This window comes from Dama dama, chromosome 22 (genome assembly GCF_033118175.1).
Source record: "Dama dama isolate Ldn47 chromosome 22, ASM3311817v1, whole genome shotgun sequence".
Lineage (NCBI taxonomy): Eukaryota > Metazoa > Chordata > Mammalia > Artiodactyla > Cervidae > Dama > Dama dama.
Window position 1 is genome coordinate 44,942,908 of NC_083702.1, and position 22,557 is coordinate 44,965,464.

Here is a 22,557-nt window from a genome sequence, read left to right on the forward strand (position 1 = left end):
TATCTGGTGTATATCTGATAATCCCATCTCTTAATTTATCTGTCCCCCCAAAACTTTGGTAAAATATTCGTTTTCTATGTCTATGAGTCTGTTTCCATTCATTTGTTCACTTGTATTATTTTCTGGATTCTACATATAAGTTAATATCACATCTTTGTCTTTGTCTGACTTACTTCACTCAGTATAGTAATCTCTAGATTCATACATATTGTTACAGATAATATTATTTCATTCTTCTTTATGCCTGAGTAGTATTCCATGGTATGTATAAGTGTACCACATTTGCTTTATTCATTAATCTGTCAACAGACATTTAGGTTAATATAATATCTTGGCCATTATGAATAGTACTGCTATGAACATCAGGGTACACGTATATTTTCAAATTAGAGCTTTACTTTTTTCTAGATATATGCCCAGAACTGGGATTGCTAAATCATGTGGTAGCTCTATTTTTAATTGTTTAAGAAAATTCCATGTAGTCTTCCATGGCAGCTGCAATTTACATTCCCACCAACAGTGGAGAAGGGTTCCCTTTTCTCCACAGCCTCAGAGCATTGCAGATGTAGATGATGGCCCCTCTGCTTGCTGTAGGGGAGATAACTTACTGTAGTGTGACTTGCATTTCTCTAATGATTAGTGATGTTGAGTATGTTTTCATGTCCCTGTGGCCATCTGTACGTCTGCATGGAGAATTGTCTATGTAGATCTTCAGGCAGTGACTCTTGATGACAATGATGGTGATGACGCTGGTGACAGCCATGGTGATGACAACACCAAGGGGGGAACAGGTGACAAGTAGCTAGGTGCTCTTTGAGTCCACAGTGCACTGAGAGACCAGTGAAGTTTCCATGAAAATCCAAGTTGATTTAAAAAAAGAGGTTGATTTAAAAAAAGAAAGAGAAAAAAGGATGAAGCAAGGAGGCAGAAACAAGCCGAGGAACTTTGCGGTGTGTGAAGAGATGAAACAGCCTGGGGCCGACAGACACGACTCTCTGACCCTCGCTGTCTTCTTCAGCTGCGGGTGAGGCTGGAGAAGATATTTCAGGTTGCTCTGCTTCCCTCCACCTTGTGTTCTATAGACTCTGGTTCAATAAATATGAGCTGATTCACTGAGGCTTCCTTGAGTTGACTCATGGGTTCACCTGGGCTCCAGATGCCTGCCCTCTTTCTCCACGAGCCTGTCTCCCAGGATCTCAGGGAGCACGTCCTCCTTGGCTCCTCCTGCCTGCCTGTTGGGCTCCCATCCAATCATTTCCCTAAGCCCTTGGAGCCCTGCAGCCTCTGTGGGACGCACGGGGGAGCCCATGTCATCTAACTTGGGCTGAACACAGCGGTACTCCTCTTCCAGCCCTGGGGACAAGGATGGACACAGGCACCCAAGGGTGATTGAGAACAGAGGGCTTGTGTGCATTGTGAGAGAGGGTCAGCGATAAACAGAGGGGTAGAGAGAGACAGCACACACCTCACCCAGGCTGCCTTCACGTTTCCGCAGGACTCCTGCATGAACTTCCAGAACAGTCTTCTTGTGTTTACCTTGGGGCACTGACCTGCCTCACCTGTCTATTCCCCACACAGGACTAGAATGACTCTTTAGAATATTGATCTTAGCCCTACCTGCTTCCAGTCCTCCATGGCTGCCCATGACTCTGAGCACAGACATTCAAAGCCTCCCTGCAGCCTAGCCTGCTGGACCCTTGGGGGACCAAGGGCAGAGCTGGATGCCAGGCTCACTCCATCCACAGGAGCAGGACTGAGGGGCTCGGGAAGTGGGCAGGAAGGAGCGAAAGTCCATCCAAGACCATATTCTGATCTGGTCACCCATCTCGTCTTGCACCTGCCAGGACCTTCTGAGGAGCCTTCACGGGATGCCTCAGGCTCCTCCTCTCCAGGGAGGAGAGGGGGGCATCTGGGTGTTGCTCTCATGCCCACGGGCCTGTTCCACGGGGCACTGACTCTCTGTGTTTCCATGTGTGGAGCATGTGAGCACCTAACAGTCTCCCACACCTGGAGCCCAGGGCAGGAAGCCAGAGACGCGGGACCTGGAAATGATCCCAGGATGTCTCCTAAGTCCCTCCCCATGTGCTGCAGTGCCTTCTCCACACCTTTGTCCAAACCTCCCTCAGAAGACTGTCCTCAGTGCCTCTGACTCCCTCTCAGCCCCGTTTTCCTGAGGCTCCGACCAGTCCTCTCATTCCTTCCTGAAGACGTCAGCAGTCATGGCCATCACCTGCCTGACCCTCAGACATGTGAGTTCATTCCTTCATCAGTTCTTCCGCAGTTCCTGGAGAATTCCCATCCTGCAGACTTCTCTGGGCAGGTTTCAGGCACCGGGTACAGAGCCACTCAGTGCCCCCCCATCTCCCCCGAGCCTTAGAGCTGGACCCAATTGAGCTCACTGTACGGCTGATCCAACTCCACGGTGACGCATGTCAGGTGAGAGCCCTGTGGTTCTGAGCAACAGAGACTGAGTCTGGCTGAGTGAGCGCAGAAGAGCGTGCACTGGGAGGGAAGAAGCCCAGGTCAGAGAATAGAAAGAAGTCCCCAACAAGCACAGTTCAGGGAGGACAGGAAGCAGGACAGGTCCCCCTCCAGGATCCCACAATCTGGCCCCTGAGGTCCCGTAAGCAGGGGCTTAGGTCCAAACTCCTGGAATCTCAGTGTCAAGTTCCCAGGAGACAGAATAACTTGGGCCTGGGGAAATATCCTTGGATTAATAGTTCAGGCTGAAGGATGAGGAAGATGAATGATTAACAGGGACCCAAACCCTGGGAAAAGTCTCAGGAAGAGAGGCTCCAGATTTAGTGCTTCCTGGATGCACATGTCCCTCTTCTCAGACCAACAGAAATGACTCTCCTCATGCTGTTCTGGGTCCAACCATCCCACACAGGACAGTAAGTCCCCATATACTTCCCCAGCTGGAGACAAACATGAATCATCTCCACCTGCTATGCGTTGCAGGGATCTCAGGGGTAAAGGGCCCCAGTTCAATGCTAGTGCTTCTCCTGCTCTGTTGGGCTCCTTTCTCAGTATTCTGCATGCATGTTATATATGTGCAGGCAACAAGGAGGTGCAGTAGAGACCCTGGGCTCCAGGAACATTGCTCCCCTGATACCAGTCTTCACTGGGATCCCACTCCCTGTTCCTCTTTCCTGCGGGGAAATTCACGCCTGGAGAGCCTAGGCTGGGCCATCGCTGTTCAGCACCGTCACCTGGGTCCTCATCAGGTCCTCACTGCCCCTCTGAGAGCAAGTGGTATCACCCCCATGGAGAACAGGAGGAAGCTGGGCCCAGGGACCAAGTGAGTGGCTGAGGCCCCTGCCTGGGAAGGGCCATCCTGGGTGGGCCCTCTGGGTGCCTTGAGCCTCCTCCCTGATCCATGTTGAGCTGATTGGTCGGGAGAAGGCAGGGTGTTCTGTTCCAGGAGGAAGTGAAGCAAGCCTGTGGTGTTTCTGTAGCACAGTTCATCCTGGGCCCAGGGCAGTGTACCCACCCCCCTGGGAGCCCAAACCTTGCAGCTGTCTGTCCCCACCTGCTGTCCTGTCCCACGTGGGTGAGACGGGCAGTGAGGTGTGCTGCACACGTGTGCCCGACCCCAGGACCTGCGTGCCTCCAGGCAGAGCCTCTGCTGACAGTTTCATGTGTCTCTCATGCTTTGGTCTGGGCATCATTCAGATCCTGCTCCCATCTCTCAACAATGCCTGGAAGTTCATATTAATTTGTTCTTTTCCAAAGGGTGCTGTCCTAGACCTCACACCGGTGATCATAGCTGAGTCTGGGCAGAGCCCTCCCTCCAAAGATAGGGGCATTGTTTTTGAAAGACAGCAGACGTGTTATGACCAACCATTCTTTAACCTGATACTTAAAGAAGCTGTATATTTCATTATGAAAACACTACAACTAACAGTTCAGATTCAGGAAGTGGGGTAAAACCTGGAGAAGGAAAATAATTCCCCAGTAAGATTATTGGACATCTCCCTACAGTACAGCTATGGTTTTAGAAGCAAACCTCAAAAATCTTGTAATTTCTTAGTATATACTTTAGTTCATCCCTATATTTTAAAAAGGTCTTTGCCTGGTGGCCAGACCCTAAAGAACCTGCCCGCAATGCGGGAGACCCGAGTTCATATCCCTTGGTTGGGAACACTTCCTGGAGAAGGGAATGGCAACCCAGTCCAGTATTCTTGCCTGGAGAACTTCATGGACAGAGGAGTTTGGCAAGTTACAGTCCATGGCTTCACAACAACTTGAACAAAACACTTTGCAAATGTCTAACTTTGCTCTTCCCATATTGTTGAAAGTTTAGGCTCTTGCAACTTCCTTCATTTTCAATAACACTGGAGTGAACATATTTTTGGTATGAAGATTTTTCCTCATCTTTGATGCTGTTTTTCTGGAGGTGGGCCCTGCAGATGACATTGTTGGCATAAAGGGAATGAGCGCTTAACGCCTCCCTGTGTTTGACCCATCCCCCCCGCCACCGCCACCTGCCCCGGGTGTCCCTGCAAGCTGACTTTGCCACCAAGAACTTGGCCAAGGCCACCAAGGAGCGCATGTTCCACTGGCTGGTCCTGTGCATCAACAAGGCTCTGGACAAGACCAAGAGGCAGGGCGTCTCGTTCATAGGGATCCTGGACCTCGCTGGCTTCAAGATCTTTGATGTGAACTTCTCTCCCTGGAGCCCTTCCTACCTCCCAAGTCTCTGGGGCTGCCTTTTCCAGACATCCCTGGATATCTGCGGGTGAGGGTTGGGGAATGGTCGGGAGTGTGGCACAGCCCCCTGGGTGAGGGCCACACCTGTAGGCATTGTTGACTTTGTTACTGCCAAAGTTATGGGCAGCAAATGGCAGAGCTGACTGCATACTACCTGGCACCCAGCCTCCAGTGGCTGGATCCCAGGGCTTGGACCTAATTGAACAGGGGTGTCCTCAGCCTGTGGAGGTCCTGGCTTAGACGAAAGCTGGTTCTCCTCTGCAAACTGTGTTGCCTGCACAGAGTGTCTAACAATTGGTTACATTCGGATACTGGGTTGCACCCAGTCTGGGCCCAGCCTCCTCATCAATGACAACTGTTGATGAGAGACTCGTCCTGTCACAGCACTGCTCCCAAGCCACTTGTGGCCCTTGTGTGCCATCCTGCACCTGGCCCCACTTTCTTGGCTTCCCCCACTTCACTCCGTAGGTTCCTAAGTATGTCGAAGCCCCTCTTGACTTTAAACTACCTGTTTAAAGAAACACACTTTCTCTAATTACCTAGGGTAATGCTACTGAAGCCCCGATGTCCACTGTCACCCTAGTTAGAAATGCATGGGGACAGAGATGCCAGCAGGTAAGATCCCTTCAGGGCCCAGGTTCTGTGTTTCTCTGCAAGTCTGACTCCTTACCTGGATCTTGCTGGCCCCCACGTGCCCCCTTCCTGGCGTCCCTCCACCCACTTTCCCTGCACCAGAAGAAGTCTGCCCACAGAGCATCAAGACCAATCCAGGGCCTTGGCTTTTCTCCAGGACTGCGTGGTAGCTGGGGTGGCTTGTGGTCAGTGGCCAGATCTCCTCTCCAGATCAAGGCCCTGGAGCTCGAGAGCAATCTGTACCGCATGGGCCAGAGCAAGGTCTTCTTTGGGCAGTCGTGCTGGCCCACCTGAATGAGGAGCGGGACACGAAGATCACGGACGTCATCATCGGCTTCCAGGCCTGATGCGGGGGCTACCCACCCGGGAAGTGAGTCCTGGGATGCACACCAGCAGCTCAGGGCCCCCAGCTGGCCTGTGGCGGAGGCACTGAGGAAGCGGGGCCTGAGCGCCCTCATGTAGGCAGGTGTCCCCTGGGGAGGCCACATGGCTTTCCCGCCCCCTTGCTTCCTGAATTTCTGCCTGAGGTTTAAAGTGAGCAGGCGGGAGGGGTGACTGCACTCTGATTTTCCCTGCAGGAAAAACCCCTGCCTCCCACTGTCCCTCCCTGTGTCCCTTCTGTAGGGGTGACACCCAGAGCCGGCTGTCCCCAAGGACCCCGAGCCCGGGGCGGAGGCGCCCTGGTGTCCCGGCGGCTCCTGTGCGGGAGGGGCGGACTTGCGCAGGTCACTGGGCGGGGCGGCTGCCCGTGAGCCCCTGATTCCTCTGTGTCTGGGCTCTGGGGCGTCTGTCCTGGCCTGAGCCCTGAGCCCTGGGAACAGGGTGTCAAGTGAATGTTTGCAGGACGTGAGCTGCTGACACTCTCCCACCAAACACAAGTCCCTGCGTTGCTGGAACAAAGCACCCACCTGTCCCCTCCTCTCAGCGCCCTTACCTGCAAAACATCAGATACATAACAGTTGGCTTTAAGACCAAACTATGGTTGGCTATCCTAATGGAAAAGTCTTCTGTCCCTCCCTCAATCCTGGATGGTGGGGACCATAATGGCCCAGGGACACTTCCTGGGGTGAAGCAGCCCTGGGGGAAGGGCAGGCGGGCCTCCATGGGGCATCCAGGTCCACTGCAGTCACTTCTGCTTGAGGCAACCCGAGAAGTTCACCAGCAGTCCAGCTACAGGACTCTCAGACTGTGGGAACTTGATTCTCCATTTCTTCATCCGTGAAATGGAGCCCACACTCCTAGAGCTGGTGTGAGAGTTCAACAGGAAAGGCATGGACCTTGCGAGCACAGTGCCTGGCACACGCTCAGCCCCCTGTCCGCAGAGGCTCTTTGCTCAGGAACCAAAGAGGAGAGAGGGCCAGCTCTCCATTGTAGACTTCTCTGAGTCACCAGGACACTGGTTTTCTGATAAAAGCCCTCCATTTGGAGAGAAAAAAATCTGTTTTCAGGTGGAGATAAGCCGAGGTAGAAAAGCGCAGCGTGCTCTCAGCCCTTCCTACGAACTTCTGCATCCACTTAATGGCAGTGACCATCATGGCCGGCCCTCCTCATGTGGACTAAAGGCAGTAGTTCCGTCCCTGCCAGCAGGGCTAAGTCTAGAGGGATCTGATCAGATGGGATGGGGGGAAGGGCATGGACAGAGTGGCTGAAGGGTGGCCTTAGGCCCCCCTTCCAGGTATCATGGGAGCAGAACAGGAAACAGTGGCTCTACAGGTGAGGTCACGGATGGCTTCTCAGCGGAGGTGATGCCAGGTTTGGGCTTTGCAGAAAGCATTTCTCCTGGTTGAATACAGCAGGTATCCCTGATAGAAGAACCTAGAAGTGTGAGCGAATCCTAGAAGCCACATGGACGTGGCCCTCAGCAGCAGAGTATGAACAGTATGCACTGAGGAACTGGTCTGCACTAGGACTGCACCACATGCTAGAGGCATGAAGGTGAATGAGGCAGGCAGCCTGTGAGTGTGGGGTTTGGAGGGGTGAGAAGATGGAAATGGGGGTGGGGGGGAGTGATTTGCCAAAGGACTCACAGTGTGTGGGGTGACAGGTCTTCCTTCATGGAGTCTGAGACAGAGTGGACTGTGTCAAGAAGGTTGTGGAATGTCAGGACTGGGCTTCTTTCTCTAAAGGGGTCAGCTGGAGGTGGAAATAGTCCCAGGGCGGGGCCTGGTGAGCAGGGTGTTTGCTTGACTTGAACCACTCAGAAGTGAGGGTTTTGCTTTCAGTTTTGCTTCCCAGAGCATATCTGGGCCCAGAGGGTGTTTGAGGTCATTGCAGAGACACACAGCCAGCGGCTGCATCTGCACAGATGTGAACATCTGGATCTTGTTCACACTCAGCCAGAGGAAGACGCCTGGGTAGGCAGGGGGGAGGGACCCTGCCATTCTCCCCGTCCTCTGGATGAATGTCTGAGAAAGCATGATGTCACTAGTTGACAGAAAGGAACTGGAAGCTCAGAGAGGTGAGGCCATGGCCGGGGCAGCAGGTGAAGCAGGGGCAGAGCCTGGAGGTGGAGGCAGGTGTGTCTGAGGGCTTCCTCCCAGCCGAGGGCCCCTGAACATAGCAGAGGGAGGGCGGCACCCATCCCGATGGTCTCAGCTCAGGACGTGGACCCCTGAGACGTGAGCGGTGAGCCCAGGAGGAAGGTGGGTGTTGGGGGTGCTCAGTACTTTAGGAAACTGGAGGAAGCAGAAGGGTGGAGGAGGACAGGGGAGTCAGAGCCTCCCTCCTATGACCTGGCCACCATGAAGCTGCCCCCAGGGTACTGGCTGGGGCTGATGGGGGAAAGGGGATTTCTTTTCAGTTACAAGGAATCAAGGTTTGTTGAAAAACCCTGCCTCTGAGTGGAGGCTCAGTGCCAGGCCCTGGGGGAGACTGCGGCCTGAAAAGAGACAGGAAACCAACCAGGGAGTCGAAAGGCGTTGGCTTCCTGTGTTCGCCGGGCCCTCTGCTCAGGCTGTGGGTGATGGGAGGTCCTGTGGGGAAGATGGCCCTGCTGGAAGAAGTGAGAAGGGCTCACTGCACAAGGTCCACATGCAATCCCGGTGTGGCAATATTAAGATAAAAAGCCAAACTCTACTGACATCAGTATAACAGGAGGGGCATGAGCTTAGATCTATGTTTTATACCAGCAGAGACAACCCTAGAAACTTAGTCTTGTTAAAACCACATTCCCACCCCTCCTTCCTACCCATGTCCAAAGGCCTGGTCTTGGCCTCCTCTCTGCCCACAGAGAGCTGTGTGACCCAGGGCAAGCTACCTCCTGGGGAACTGGTTGCTCTATTCTATTACTAAGGTTTTAAAAGCTGATTTCTATTTTTCCCTGTGGGTGCAGATGTTTTTTCTAACCTGGTTTACGGTATCCTTGGCAATTTTAATTTCCAAGAGTCCAGTAGGTCAGAATTTCCTTTATATCTTGTGAAATGTTTGTATTTAGAAAGGTTTCCTCAAATCAATGTTATTTTTAATGCTTCCTTCAGTCCCTTCAGTTTTTTCTCTCTGGTTTACATTGGATCCTTTTGAATGATTGATTGATTAGGATCTTTAGTTTCTTCTCCACCTCTTCTCCATTCTCTTCCTCTTTGTCCCCCTTCTACCCTCCCTCCCTTTCTAACTTTCACAGGTCGACCTGGGCTTGTGCTGCGTCACTGAGAAACTGGTTGTTTCATGTCCCCAGAAGGGGTCCCACCCCTCATATTTTGGCCAGGCTGTGCCCAGGAGGGCGGACGGTGCCCAGAGGTCCTGGACAGGAGGAGCAGGAGAGAACAGACAGGGCCCCTGATGATGTGGGTAGGGTTCTCAGACCTGGAGGAACTAGGCAAAAATGGAACACAACCAGGAAAGTGTGACCTTCAAGAGGAGCTGGAGAGGAACTGGGAGAAGGTGGCAGAGGGAGGCTTGGAGCTGGGCCTCCAGGGACAAGTAACCCATCACATAGTGAGGCCAGTGGGGAAACACATTTCCTGGGGAGGGGCAGCCTGTGCCAAGTGAGGAGTCAGTCTCCGGCAGCAGGCCCTGTGGAGACAGAGAGTGTGAGGAAGACAGGAGCTGGGGCAGTCGGGAGGGTCTGGGTGCTGGGCTAGGGACTTTCTTAGTGCCCCTTTCCCTTCCCAGGGAGCATGACTTCAGGCACATGAGGGAGATGGTTGGGGAGAATCTGTCTGCCCATGAGGAGGGGAGGGATGCATGACTGGCCATGCAGCTGAGCAGGGACAGGCTTCTCCGGAGTCCTCCCCTCTCCCACCAACAGTCTTTCCAGAAAAGGACCAATCAGAACTAACAGAGGAGGATGCCCTGGACGGAATCAAGCAGAGGAAGCACTGACCAAGTCCACACCCAGCTGAGGCCCCAGACAAGGGTCAGGACCAGGCCAAGAATGGGAGGGAATGACGCAAGGATGAGTCCAGTGTTCGACGCATTTACAATTGTTTGTCATCATCCAGGAGCCGGCCCTTCTGCCTGATCCCTCCTCTTCTTTCTGACTTGACTCTCTTCTCATGTTTCATGATTTCAATAGGCTGACCTAGCTCCTCAGATCTTCCACCTTCTGGACAGAGAAGGAGGCAGGGGGCCAGCCAGCTCTCCTCTCCCATCCTCTTGGAAGAGGGCAGGCCTTTGTGAATTCTCTCCCATCCACATGACACTGCCCCCACCCTCGCCACCAGGCACACTTCCTGAACACAAGCTGATGGTCACTCTTCCTGAGGGAGAGCTGTGGGCATCACAGAGGAAGGGGTAGAAAGAAAGATTCTAGGAGTGGAGCTTAGGTAAGGGGATTTGGGGGGAGCTCTAATGAAATGGGGTGCTCTAGATTGGGTGCTGCAGAGAATGGGGGGCAGCACTACCACGGGGTCTCTGTTACTCCATCAGTGGAGAGGGGAGACCAGAGCGAGGATAAAGCTGTAATGGGTAAAGAAGGAGCAGTCGTGCTTTTCAGCCAAGGGAGGGGGTGAGGTGTGGGTGAGGGCGCAGTGATGGGTGTTTGCTGTCTCCTCACTCCTGCTCTCAGGGTGACCCTGTGTGAGGCTGGAGTTCTGTGAGAGCCTTTACATCCAACTGGAGAAGAGCATCACCCTGTTGTGACACCAGGCCAGCCTCGGGATGTCAGGGGTTCTTTCTTTCTCAATCCTTTATAAACATTCGTGTAAATAAACAGAGAGGAATATACCCATAGACATCAAGACTCCTCTTATTATTAAATTCAATTAACACAGAATAGTCCCATCACATTCACTCTTCTTTGCACCATAGAAACAAAAGAAAGGCACCCGCTCAGATGTGACCAGCTCTTCACAGCCTCATGGATGCAGCCCTCCCAGGTCCTCTGTCCATGGGCTTCCCAGCAAGAGTCCTGGAGTGGGCAACCATTTCTTTCTCCAGGGGATCCTCCCTGCCCAGGGATCAATCCCATCTCTCTTTCGCCTTGCATCCCCTGCATAACCACTAGCATTTTTAACTTTTATCTTTCTCTTTCTGACCACACTTTTCTAAATTCCTCTCATTTGAATATTATCATGAACTCATGGCCTTTCACAAACTCAGCCTGTCTCAATGAAACATATTCATAGCAATCATTATCTTTTATTGTTATTATTATTATATGTGGATGCCCCCTTACGACCGCTTCTCTGGTCATCTTCAAGAGCATCCTTGCCTTTGCAGAAGCAGAGATGCCAGCCTGTGGGATTCACCTCCCCAGTAAGGGGTCTTCCTTCCTTTGAGGGGACGGAAGCCCACGGGTTCACATGACAGTGGGCAAGATGCTGCTGGACAATATCTGCTTACAGTCCACTCATGCTTTTCAGTCAAGCATGTTCACTCTCAGTATTATTGTTTAACTCTGTTTTCATGCCTACTTTACTAGAGAACTAGGTTATTTTGGGGGGCTCCAAAATCACTGCAGATGATGATTGCAGCCATGAAATTAAAGGATGTTTATTCCTTGGAAGGAAAGTTATGACCAACCTAGATAGCATATTAAAAAGCAGAGACATTACTTTACTAACAGAGGTGCATCTAGGCAAGGCTATGGTTTTTCCACTGGTCATGTATGGACGTAGAATTGGACTGTGAAGAAAGCTGAGCACCGAAAAATTGATGCTTTTGGACTGTGGTGTTGGAGAAGACTCTTGAGAGTCCCTTGGACTGCAAGGAGATCCAACCAGTCCATCCTAGAGGAGATCAGTCCTGGGTGTTCATTGGAAGGACTGATGCTGAAGCTGAAACTCCATAACTTTGGCCACCTCTTGTGAAGAGTTGACTCATTGGAAAAGACCCTGATGCTGGGAGGGATTGGGGGCGGGAGGAGAAGGGGAGGACAGAGGATGAGATGGATGAATGGCATCACTGACTCGATAGACATGAGTTTGAGTAAACTCCAGGAGTTTGTGATGGACAGGGAGGCCTGGCATGCTGTAATTCGTGGGGTCACAAAGAGCCGGACACAACTGAGCAACTGAACTGACTGAATGAGTTTCATCAACACAAACATGTGTCCTACACTGACAGTTGTCACAGCAGGAGCCACACACTTCTTGTTGGCATTTAATTCAGCTGCTTCCATCACCTTTAAGGTGGTGGCACTAGAAACCACTCCAATCTTGGAGGTTATTGACTACTATAAAAAGTGACATCTGTTGTCTTAGAGGTAAAACAATCCAGTCCTAAGAGCACATGGTTAAGACAGATCAATTTGTACACAGGGTTCTGCTCTTTTCTTCCAAGGAAAAGCTTCTTCTTTAGATAGTTAATCAATCTCTTTAAATGATATTACTACTTTGGGAGGTGAAATAGTGTGAGAATGTGTGCGCAGGAGACAGGAACCTGGATTTGGATTCTGGCTCTAGCACTAGCTGGGTGCTTAGAGGAAATTACTTAACCTCTCTGAGTGTCAGTTTCCTTTCTTATAGGATCATTGTGAGCACTAAAAGGAAGTGAATTCATACCAAGCAATTGGGAAGGTGGCTGGAGCAAAGTGGGAAGTCATCAACCACAATCACTAAAAAGTAGTAGGTATTGCATTTTGCTTTTTCTTGACTTAAATTTGATACTATTTATTTATTTTTATTAGGAAAAATAAGGATTTCATTTATTTCTATACTTTCTATTGTACCTGTCCCCTTCTTCTTCTTATATCACTATTCCACTAATTGTATATCCTCTGTTGGGAAGCTTTGCACTTGTAAGCACTTTATTTACATCTTTGCTTCCTATGCTCTCGACTGGACCTACTATTTCTTGATTCCCAGCTTTGTAAACTGAGATATTAATCCTCCTCCTCCCTTCAGTGCTTTGGCTCCCAAGTTCTAGAAGTGTATTTCGATTTTTAAATTAACAAGTACATTTTCTTCACATATTTAAATACTTTGTTTCATTTAAAAGATAAAGGTTATTCTATAATGACTATAAATGAAATAAAACTAAGATTTTTGAATCACTATATTATACCTCTGTGAGTTGTATCATATTATATATGTTAATATTATTTCAGTTTTAAAATAGTCTCCAAAGGACTTGGACATAGATATATTTACCTTAGGATTTTTTTTAAAAAATCACACAAAAGAGTTTACATTTTTTGTGATATTGTAATACATTTTTAAGAGCTAACGTGTACCATATAGCTGCACATGCTTCTCAGCTGTTCAGTTCAATTCAGTCATTCAGTCGTGTCCGACTCTGTGACCCCATGAACTGCAGCACACTAGGAGACCCTGTCCATCACCAACTCCTAGAGCCTAACCCAAACTCATGTCCATTGAGTCGGTTATGCCATCCAACCATTTCATCTTCTGTCGCCCCCTTCTCCTCCTGTGCTTTACTTTTTCCTGATGTTTTTCACTGTCTTCATCTTCACCCCTTGCACTGTTTCTCTTCAACATTTCCTCCATTTCTTTCCAACTGTGCCTCATGTGATATCGAGTCCCTTGTCCCCACAGACTCTGGACTTCTTATCCCATTCTGGACTGGTTTCTCTCTAGGTCTGCTGCACGCCCAGCTGGGATCCATGGATTCCCTTCCCACTGGATTGATGTTCCTGATTCCTTGATCCCACGTCTGTCTCTCTCATGGGTATCCTTTACCTTCCTCCGTAATTAAACAAAGACGTAATCTATTTTTTTTCCTGCATCTCATTGTCAAGTAACCTTCTAAAAGTCTGGTGAAGAGTGAAGGCTGCTGTGAATATGGGACGGGACGTGGGGTTGATGAGCTTGTCCCCTGCTCTCCCCTCAGATTCCCTCTCATCTTGTTCCCTCTCTGAGGCTCTGCCGAGAAGACCATTCTTCTCTCCTGTGAACAAAGTCCCTGTTTCTACACCTCTACTGCACTCCTCTTTATTCATCTATCACTTTTCCGTTCAGTGAGTCTTCAAATATTTGTTAATCACTCTGGTCTCCTATTGTTCCCATGCTTGTTTTTATTAGCAGCAGAGGGAGGAGAGGCAGGCTATGGGTTCTTGACCCAGTGAGTGGGGTCAAACCAGTGTACCAAAGGCAAGACTTCTGAACTTAGGTAAGTCAGGTAACACCTATGTGTCAGCTTCCTTATTTGTAAATGAGGATACAATGGTACACATCTCAAAAGCTAATGGAATAACATATGAGGTACCATTGGTAAAGTTTCGGAGGCGACACCAATGCAGAGCAACAATCACAAACACAAGTTGCTCTTATCTGTGAAAGTGAAAGTTGTTCAGTCATGTCTGACTCTTTGTGATCCCTTGGATTACATAGTACATGGAGTTCTCCAGTTCAGAATACTGGAGTGGGTAGCCGTTCCCTTCCCCAGGGTATCTTCCCACCCCAGGAATTGAACCCACGTCTCCAGATTTGCAGGTGGATTCTGTACTCATTAAGCTACAAGGGAATCCCAAGTGAAGATGTTTCCACTCAATTTTGAACTGAGCACTTTTGCGTGTTAGGTGAATGTGATAAGCACTACACTATGGAAACCACGCACTCTTATCAGTAGAGGGTATTATACCAATGTATACCTTTACCTTCATTTCAGTCAAGTCTCAGAGGAGTAGTTCACAGATGCTCTTTTGCTTCCTTAAAAATCGTAGCTAAATGTCATCAACACTAACTTTCCTTCCTCATCTTCCATGGCAAGACAATCACATGCAGAACCAAAATAAATTATTTAATGATAAAGATATGATCTTTTTTTTAAAGAAAGACCACTGAAAATGCATATATCTGAAAGGATGAACACCCTCATATACTATAAGTGTGAACATAAATTGCTACAGTTTCTTTGCATAGCTTGGCTCTAGGTATGGAAATTTGTTAGGTGTTGATGCCATCTGATCTTAATTCTACTTCTAGATATAGCTTAAGGATACAGTCTCAGATGTAGTTGAAGTTTTATACAAGTTGAATATTCTTTGCACTATTATTTACATAAAGGATTAGAAGCTACATCAAGTCCAATATTCAGGAGGGAAAAGCAAGGAGGAAAGAAAACCTGCAGGTGTTCTCAGCCACTCAGAGCAGGGAGACAGGAATTGGGGCAGGGCTGTTGGGACTCCAGGCCCTTGTGGGAAAAAGGCTCTTGCAGAAGCAAGGAGGACCTGGGCTGTGGGAGCTGTATCACCAGGAACTTTATCAAGGAGAGACTTGAGCACAGGGAGCTCATCATTTTGGAATGAAAAGAGTCATTTACCAATTAACATATATCCACAAATAAATATTTTTGTATATTAGAGGGAGTAGAGCATAGTCATCACAAATGTGTGGTTTGCATCAGAAAGACTCGGGTTCCAGTCCAGACTTTGGCACCAGCATGAAAACTTGGACTGAGCTAAGTTTATGTGAGCTTCAGGAGCCTGCATGTCAAAGACTCTGGATCAATATTATCATTAATATTAGTTATTACCAATTCGAAAACACAGGTGTCCCAACCTCACTTCATTTCCAGAGTATCACCTCCTATATGTTCTTCTAGTCTCTGGTTTGATCGTTCCTGTAACTTCACAGATGCTTGTCTCCTGTCTGATAAATTTCTCCTTGTGCCCCAACAGGAGAGCAGGACTCTGACATGGCTTGGAAGGAGCTGTAGGAGGTAAATGACATAGCTGAACTAACAACCAGTGAGCCCAGGAGACAGAGAACCACACTGCACTAAGTCCCTGGAGGCACTGGTGACCGTCCAAGGGGAACCTGCCAGATAACTTGTGCCTCGCTGCTCCCTGAAGCCACTGCACCCTCACAGTGGAGCTCACAGTCTGTTTTCTCTTCTTCAAGGGTGAGGTCACACTGCTTCCAGCCTGATGCAGACAAGGAGTTGAAGAGAGGTCACTGGGAGCCCCTGCTTCCACCATGAGCTCAGAAAACTTTGGACACTGCTGAGGTAGTCAGCTGCCTCTTCTCTGGAAAGTTCCTACTTGTGCCCCAGAATTGAGGGTGGTGTTTCCAGGCTGGGTTAAACTCCAGAGTAATCAAGAACCACAAAGAGGATGGATAAGCATCCTTGAGCTTCCAAGAGAGACCAGGAGATTCCTCTCACCCTGGGGTCTGCCCACATCCTCCTTCCTGGCCCTCTCCTCAGGATCCATGACCAAGGTGCTGACTTTCTGCCTCGCCCATCATCCAGCAAGTGACTCAGAACAGAGGCCAGGAGAGCACACACGGAGAATGGACAGCAGATGGGAGTCCCCGAGGCAAGGCAGGCCTGGGAGAGGAGGTCCTCCAGAATCACTGGAGCTTCTCCTGCTCTCTCTCTTGTCTCTAGCCTCCTGCTGCTCCCAGAACCTGAGGTATCACCACAGAAGCTGTTTCCTCCAGTTCTTGCCCAGCCACCAGCCCAGCCACTCTGTGAGGGTCAGTGGACCCTGCACTGAACCCCAGTCTGGCCTTTCCTGCCTCCCAGCTAGAGGGGAGGGGCAATGGGGATCACATCTGGCTCCACCCCTCCTCCACCTGGTTGATCCCCTCCCCTGCCCATCCTAGAGTCTGTGGTCAGAAGCAGGAATCCTCTCACATGGTAGTTTTACTCAATGGCATGTGGTCTTAAAGTCTTTTTTAAAATTAGGTAACACGAGTTTGTAATGTTTTCCAAGTTTCATGTGTACAACATTATATTTCTACTTCTATATACACTACTGCATGCTCACCACCAAAAATGAGTTGCAAAGAATCCCCATTGTGTGCTATAGAGTAGAATGAACAAACCACAGGAGTTTTAAATGTAAGGAGGATTCAATGTCATGTACAACAAATGTCTGATACTTGACCTTGGATTCAACCTCAGAGCTTTCGGGTCTGTGGCCTTCGGCTGTCCATTCTCCTGTCTGAGTTTCACTCAGTTTCACTGAGTTCCTCTTCTGTGAAATAAGAACAATGCCTCTTTGTGTGGATTTACTAAGAAACACATTTTATATCAAGTCCCAGCCCCACGTATATATATAGCCTGGCCACCAATATCTTACCTGCAATTCCATAACTCCAGATCTCTGAAATCAGACAGGGATTTTGATAACTCTTTGAGGATAATTACCCTGCAGTGATCTGAGGCTATTTATAGTCATTACATTCTTTATTGCATTTAACATGAGTATTCAATTGTTTCACTGCCCAAACATGAAAGGATTCATTTATAGGGTGCTGTAAGTCTATTCTAAAAGTGATAAATAACAAATCACACTTGCTGTTTCTTCTCTTTGTGTGTGTGAGTTCAATTGCTCAATCATGTCCATCTCTTTGCAACCACATGGACTGCAGCCTGCAAGCCTCCTCTATCCATGGGATTCTCCAAACAAGAATATTCTAGTGGCTTGCCATGTCCCCCTTCAAGGGTTCTTCCTGACACAGGAATCAAACCGCATCTCTTACATCTCCCGCATTGGTGGGCAGGTTCCTTACCAGTAGAACTCCTTGAGAACCCCACATAGGACCTCATTTCACCTAACCTCCTTACAAGCCCTATTTCAAAAAGGTCACCAGGTGGTTAACTCTTCAACAAAAATTGAGGGGTGGGGGGACAGTCAACCCATAACCCTAGGTGATCTCACCAAGAGCACCGCAGGTGACTGCTGCTAGCAAGATGAATTTTAACCACTTTATACTCAATAATGTTTATGTTCCACCACAAATTCTTCTAATCTTATTCCCTTGTCTTTCATCTAGATATTGAGATCTTTTTGGAAGAGGTCGTTGAATGTCTCTGGGACAAACTCAGCAGAGAGCAACTAGGACTCCTACTGAATAAACTCCTGAAGAGACTTAAGACTGAGGACAGATTGTCCAGGTAACCTGCACAGGTGCCCCAGGAAGGTCACCCATGTCCCCCAGCACCAGGCTAGCTTCCTCCTGGCAGGCACACCTCCTCCAGGAAGGACCCTATGGTTGGGGTCAAGGGTGTTCCTTCTCAAGATCCCATCAGGAATGTTTCCTCCATGTCATTTGCTGACAGTGCATCATCTGAGGTTGAGAAGAGATGAAACCTGCAAGGAAGGCTCAGGTTATGTGACCTTGGAAAAGTTACTGAACTACTCTTTGCTTTAGTTTCTTCATCTTTTCGTTTTTATTGTGAGGACACTGAGATCATGTATGTAAAGTGCTTCCCATAATGCTTGACACAGAGGAAGTACTCAGTCAATACAAACACTTCAAAAATTGTTGGGAAGAGACAGGGGTCAAGGGTCTTCTTTCTGGTGATGAGAACCAAGCAGGATGTCCTTTGGGACAAGTTAGAAAATCCTCACACCACCATTTGTGTCCTGGGCTTCTGCCTGCAGTCTTTCTATTCCCCATGTTAGGAACTGTACCAACCCTGCAGGATTCTGCTGGCCCATAAGGCAGAGAGGCTAGAGAGGAACTGGAGGAGCCTGTGGGATCCTGGATCTAGCCCTACCCAATTCCTGGGCCTGTGGGTTTAAGACTTTGAATCTCAGATCTGCCCTGTGTCCAGTGGGAATAGCAATTCAATCTGATAGATTATGGTGATGGCCTCAGAGTGAACTGCAGGGTCACAGGTGGGGAAGCAAGTGCAATCATCTCGTCCAAAGGACCAGGGAGGCCTGGGCCAGGGTCAGACCCAGGGATCAGGGTGAAGCAGAGGATCCAGTTTGGAAGACTTGTAGGGAGGCTTGGGCAGCAGGACCTGGACTTGAGTGAGGAGAGTGGGCCTTAAGGACACAAAACTGAGAGGACTGACCCTAGCAGAGGTCGCCTGAGAGGGAGGGGGGCACATTTCTTCCCTCTCTGATGGGATCCTCTCATGCTTTGCTAGAGGGTCCTGGGTGACTGTGTCTGCACACTCTGCCTGGGACCTGGCTACTCACACCATCCGGGACCATCTTCTAAGCTACGTGGAGTCCACCTAACAGTGGAAGGCCATGCTCAGGGAGCCCTCCAGGGTCACAGTGAGTGGATGCGACTGTGTGTCATTTGAGGGGTTCTGAGGAGCCTCACGCATCCCCACCCAAGAGGAAACGCTTCCTCCACCAGCTGTGCAAGTGCAGGTTCCTGAGGCTCAGCCATTCAGATGGGTGTTTCCTCAAATCCCTTGAATCTTTAGAGGTTCCACAAAGTTGCACATGGCCTGGGCTGCAGGCCAGTGGAGCTGTCGCCAGGTAAATTGTGAGTTAGATATGTGACCCCTGAGCCATTGAGGGTGCTGGGTGACATTTCAGTGAGGTGAGCTGGAGAGTCCAAGGGAAACCAGGGCTCATAGCACATCTCCTGCTTTCCTGTCAACTGGGGCAGTAGGTGGACCCAGTGACCTTCTGCTGAGAAGGTCAAGGGCACAATGCTTGGAAGACAGCAGATGGCAGACCAAATGATTATAAGGTGCCTTTGAGCTCTGACTTTTGGGGTTTAAAAAATTCTAAGTCATAGAGACAGCCAATCTACAAAGCTTAAGAGCACAATGCCCAGGAATGCCCATACTTTGACTTCAATGGCAAATTTAGGGGATCCCCAAAACAACTCTCAGGTTCAAGAATTCCCTATAGAATGGACAGGACTCACTGAAAGCTTCATGATCCCAGCTACAGTTTACTACAGGGAAGGAGAAAAGTGCCCACCAGTCAGAGGGCAGAGTCTGGGCAGGTTTCACAGACGAAGCTCCCATTGTCCACAGAACACGTTACTGACCTGCATTCAGTGTGTGACAAGATGCACGGAGTACTGCCCATCAGGGACACTCACCTTGCTTAAAAGCCAAGTTACCCTGACCTGTCATCTCCAGCCCCTCATGGAAGTCACTCTTGCCCTAGTGTCCAGCTCTACCAGATGCAGAACTGACATCATGAGACCCAGACCTTGGGTCACTCATCAGCTTGTCAGACTGACCCATAGCCAAAGGCCCAGGCAGGCAAGGACATGCCTATCAGTCAGAATTCTACGGGCTTAGGGACCACTTCCCAGTAGTCAAGGACAAAGAGCAGGGAGACTTCCCACTACACACCGAGGCCCTCAAATGAAGGTTTTCTCCTCCAGTGCTACGTGTCTTTGTTTATCTGTGGAGTTCCCACTCCAAAAACTCTTTCAAAGTGATGGTGTTGACCCATCTGTGAGACGTCTTCACCACATACCTTTTCTCTGGCTGAGCCATATGGCCTGGGGATCCTCATTCCCCAACCAGGGATTGAGTCAAGGCCTGTAGTGGGAGTGCAGAGTTGTAACCTCTGGGCCACCTGGGAATTCTCTCAAATATCTCTCTTAAGTTTGCCAGTATCCTAAGGTGACTTTTGTTTACGTATTCTAAGTTTAGCTATGTCAAGATGGAGCATCTATAAAGTATGAAACATGTTTAAGGTTGAAAGAGAAATGTTTACATTTATAAAATTCTTTTCTAATTTATTGACAGCAACATATTTGTATTTATGCAGAATAGGTATTATGCAGCCAATTTTACAGGCAAGCAAACTGCCTTTCTAATCCCTTGACCTTCATTGTTACAGGAAAGATGCCAAGGAACTACACAAATATCTGAAGGAATTGAACAGAGCCTTGGTTGAGGAGGGCCAGGAAAGACTCACCAAAGAGGAACTGGACAGGAGGAGGTTTCTGAAAAAGTTTCCTCAGGTGAAACGGCAGCTGGAGGAGTTCATACGCAATTTCCACACGCTCGCAGACAAGGTTGACAAGGTGCATAAGGGATGTACCATCTCCAACGTGATGACCCATGGCACTGGTGCTCTGTCTAGTATTCTGACCATTGTTGGCCTGGCTCTGGCACCCGTGACAGCGGGGGCCAGTGTGGCGCTCTTGGCCACTGGGATAGGGCTGGGAGCAGCAGCTGCTGTCAGCGGTGTGTCCACCAGTATCATCGAACATGTGAAGAGGTCATCAGCAGAAACCGAAGCCAGTCGTATGATGTCAAGTGATGTCAAGAAATGGAAGGTTCTCCTAGAGGTACTCAAGAGCAACCCCCACATTGTTGACACAACAGAGGAAATCACAGAAATTGTACGATGCATTGAAATGAAAATCTGTACCATGGAGACAGGCAAAGACAACTCTGGCTCTGCAGCCGGTGCATACAATTACATGAGCGCTGGGAGGATCTCAGGCCCAGCCATCGAGAAGATACAGGCAGATTTGAACGCCACAGCTTCAACAATAAGCAAAGGAGCCCGGATCATGGGTTTGGCCACTGCAGGGGTTTTCGTTCTGGTGGATGTGGCCTTCCTGGTGAGGGAGTCAAAGCACTTGCACGATGGTGCCAAGACAGTAACAGCTAAAAGTCTGAGGAAGCAGGCACAGGATTCTGAGAAGAAGTTGGAGGAGCTTACCCAGATCTATGAGAGTCTGCAGGAGGCCGTGATTTAGCCATTCCCAGAGCAGTGCGAGGTCCAGGGACACATAAGGGCCTACGTTCACAGGTACCTTGTTAGAAGGAAAGAGGGAGATCACATTAATGAAGCTGGGGGTTATGAATTTGGCATTTCTGTGGTTGAGCACAGCAGGGAAGGGATGGATGTAGGTGATGGATGAGGAGAGGGAAGGAAGGGGCCTGAAGCCTAGATTAAGGGAGGAGGGGGCACTAGAGAATGAGAAGCAGGGAGAAACCACTTTTTTTTCATACTAAGAACATTTTATTTTGTGTTGGAATATAGCCGATTAACAATGTTGTGACAGTTTTAGGTGAACAGCAAAGCAGCTCAGCCATACACATACATGCATCCATTTTCCCCCAAATTCCCCTCCCATCAGAAATCACTTACTTTGGACTAATGATAACCCTGGAGGCAGAATAAAGGGAGAGGCAGGCGAACTAGCTATGAAAGGCCAGGTATACGAATGGGTTGACAATGGGAGAAAGTCAGTGAGTTAGGATTGTTGGGATCCAGAAGGAGCCGGGGCTCCTCTATCGCCCTTCCCAGGCTGTGATGTCCCAGCAAGAAGAGTCTTCCCCTGCTGGTGGTCTCTGGACCTCACCTCCAACATCAACTCACCTGTGGCCCTAGCTGATGTATCTTACTTAGGCAGTGACTTCTTTTGTTTGTTTGCTTCATTGAAGGGTAATTGATTTACAATATTCTGTTAATTTCAGGTATACAGCAACGTGATTCTATTATACAGGTATCTATGTATTTATCTGGGCTTCCCAGGTGGTAAAGAATGTGTCTGTTAAGCAGAGACACAGGTTTGATTCCTGGATAGAGAAGATTCCCTGGAGTAGGAAATGACACCCCACTCCAATATTCTTGTTTTGAAAATCCCATAGACAGTGGAGCCTGGCATGCTACAGTCCATGTGTTTGCAAAGAGTCAGACACAACAGAACATCTAAGCATGTATATATCTATATTCTATTTTATTCATTTCCATTATAGTTTCTTACAAGATATTCAATACTGTTCCTATGCTACTGCAGCAGGAAGGCCCTTGTTTATCTGGTGTGTATCTATTAATCCCATCTCCTAATTTGTGTATCCCCAAAAAAGTTTGATAAAATGTTCATTATCTATGTCTATGAGTCTGTTTCTATTTTGTAAGTAAGTTCATTTGTACTATTTTCTGGATTCTACATATAAGTTAATATCACATCTTTGTCTTTGTCTGACTTACTTCACTCAGTATAATAATCTCTAGATCCATACATATTGTTACAGATAATATTGTTTCATTCTTCTTTATGGCTGAGTAGTATTCCATGGTATGTGTAAGTGTACCACATTTGCTTTATTCATTAATCTGTCAACAGACATTTAGGTTAATATAATGTCTTGGCCGTTATGAATAGTACTGCTATGAACATCAGGGTA

The 22,557-nt window shown here is 48.7% G+C and overlaps 1 protein-coding gene across 14 annotated transcripts; it reads left to right on the forward strand.

Moving 5' to 3' along the window:
* Nucleotides 1-7,578: 7,578 nt before the first annotated feature.
* LOC133043931 (apolipoprotein L3-like) lies at nt 7,579-22,261 on the forward strand. Of its 14 annotated transcripts, none has more exons than XM_061125370.1 (7): nt 7,595-7,804; nt 12,252-12,350; nt 15,365-15,405; nt 15,588-15,693; nt 15,892-16,163; nt 17,469-17,589; nt 20,249-22,261. In XM_061125370.1, exons 5-7 carry the CDS (start codon nt 15,989-15,991, stop codon nt 21,117-21,119), a joined length of 1,167 nt encoding a protein of 388 aa, XP_060981353.1. In that variant the 5' UTR covers nt 7,595-7,804; nt 12,252-12,350; nt 15,365-15,405; nt 15,588-15,693; nt 15,892-15,988; the 3' UTR covers nt 21,120-22,261. The 14 variants fall into 14 exon arrangements, 13 of the variants coding, with proteins under 13 accessions (XP_060981361.1, XP_060981357.1, XP_060981365.1 ...); XM_061125371.1 differs by having other exon boundaries at nt 15,937-16,163; XM_061125378.1 differs by having other exon boundaries at nt 7,579-7,700; nt 12,252-12,354; nt 15,588-16,163.
* The last annotated feature ends 296 nt before the right edge of the window (nt 22,262-22,557 follow it).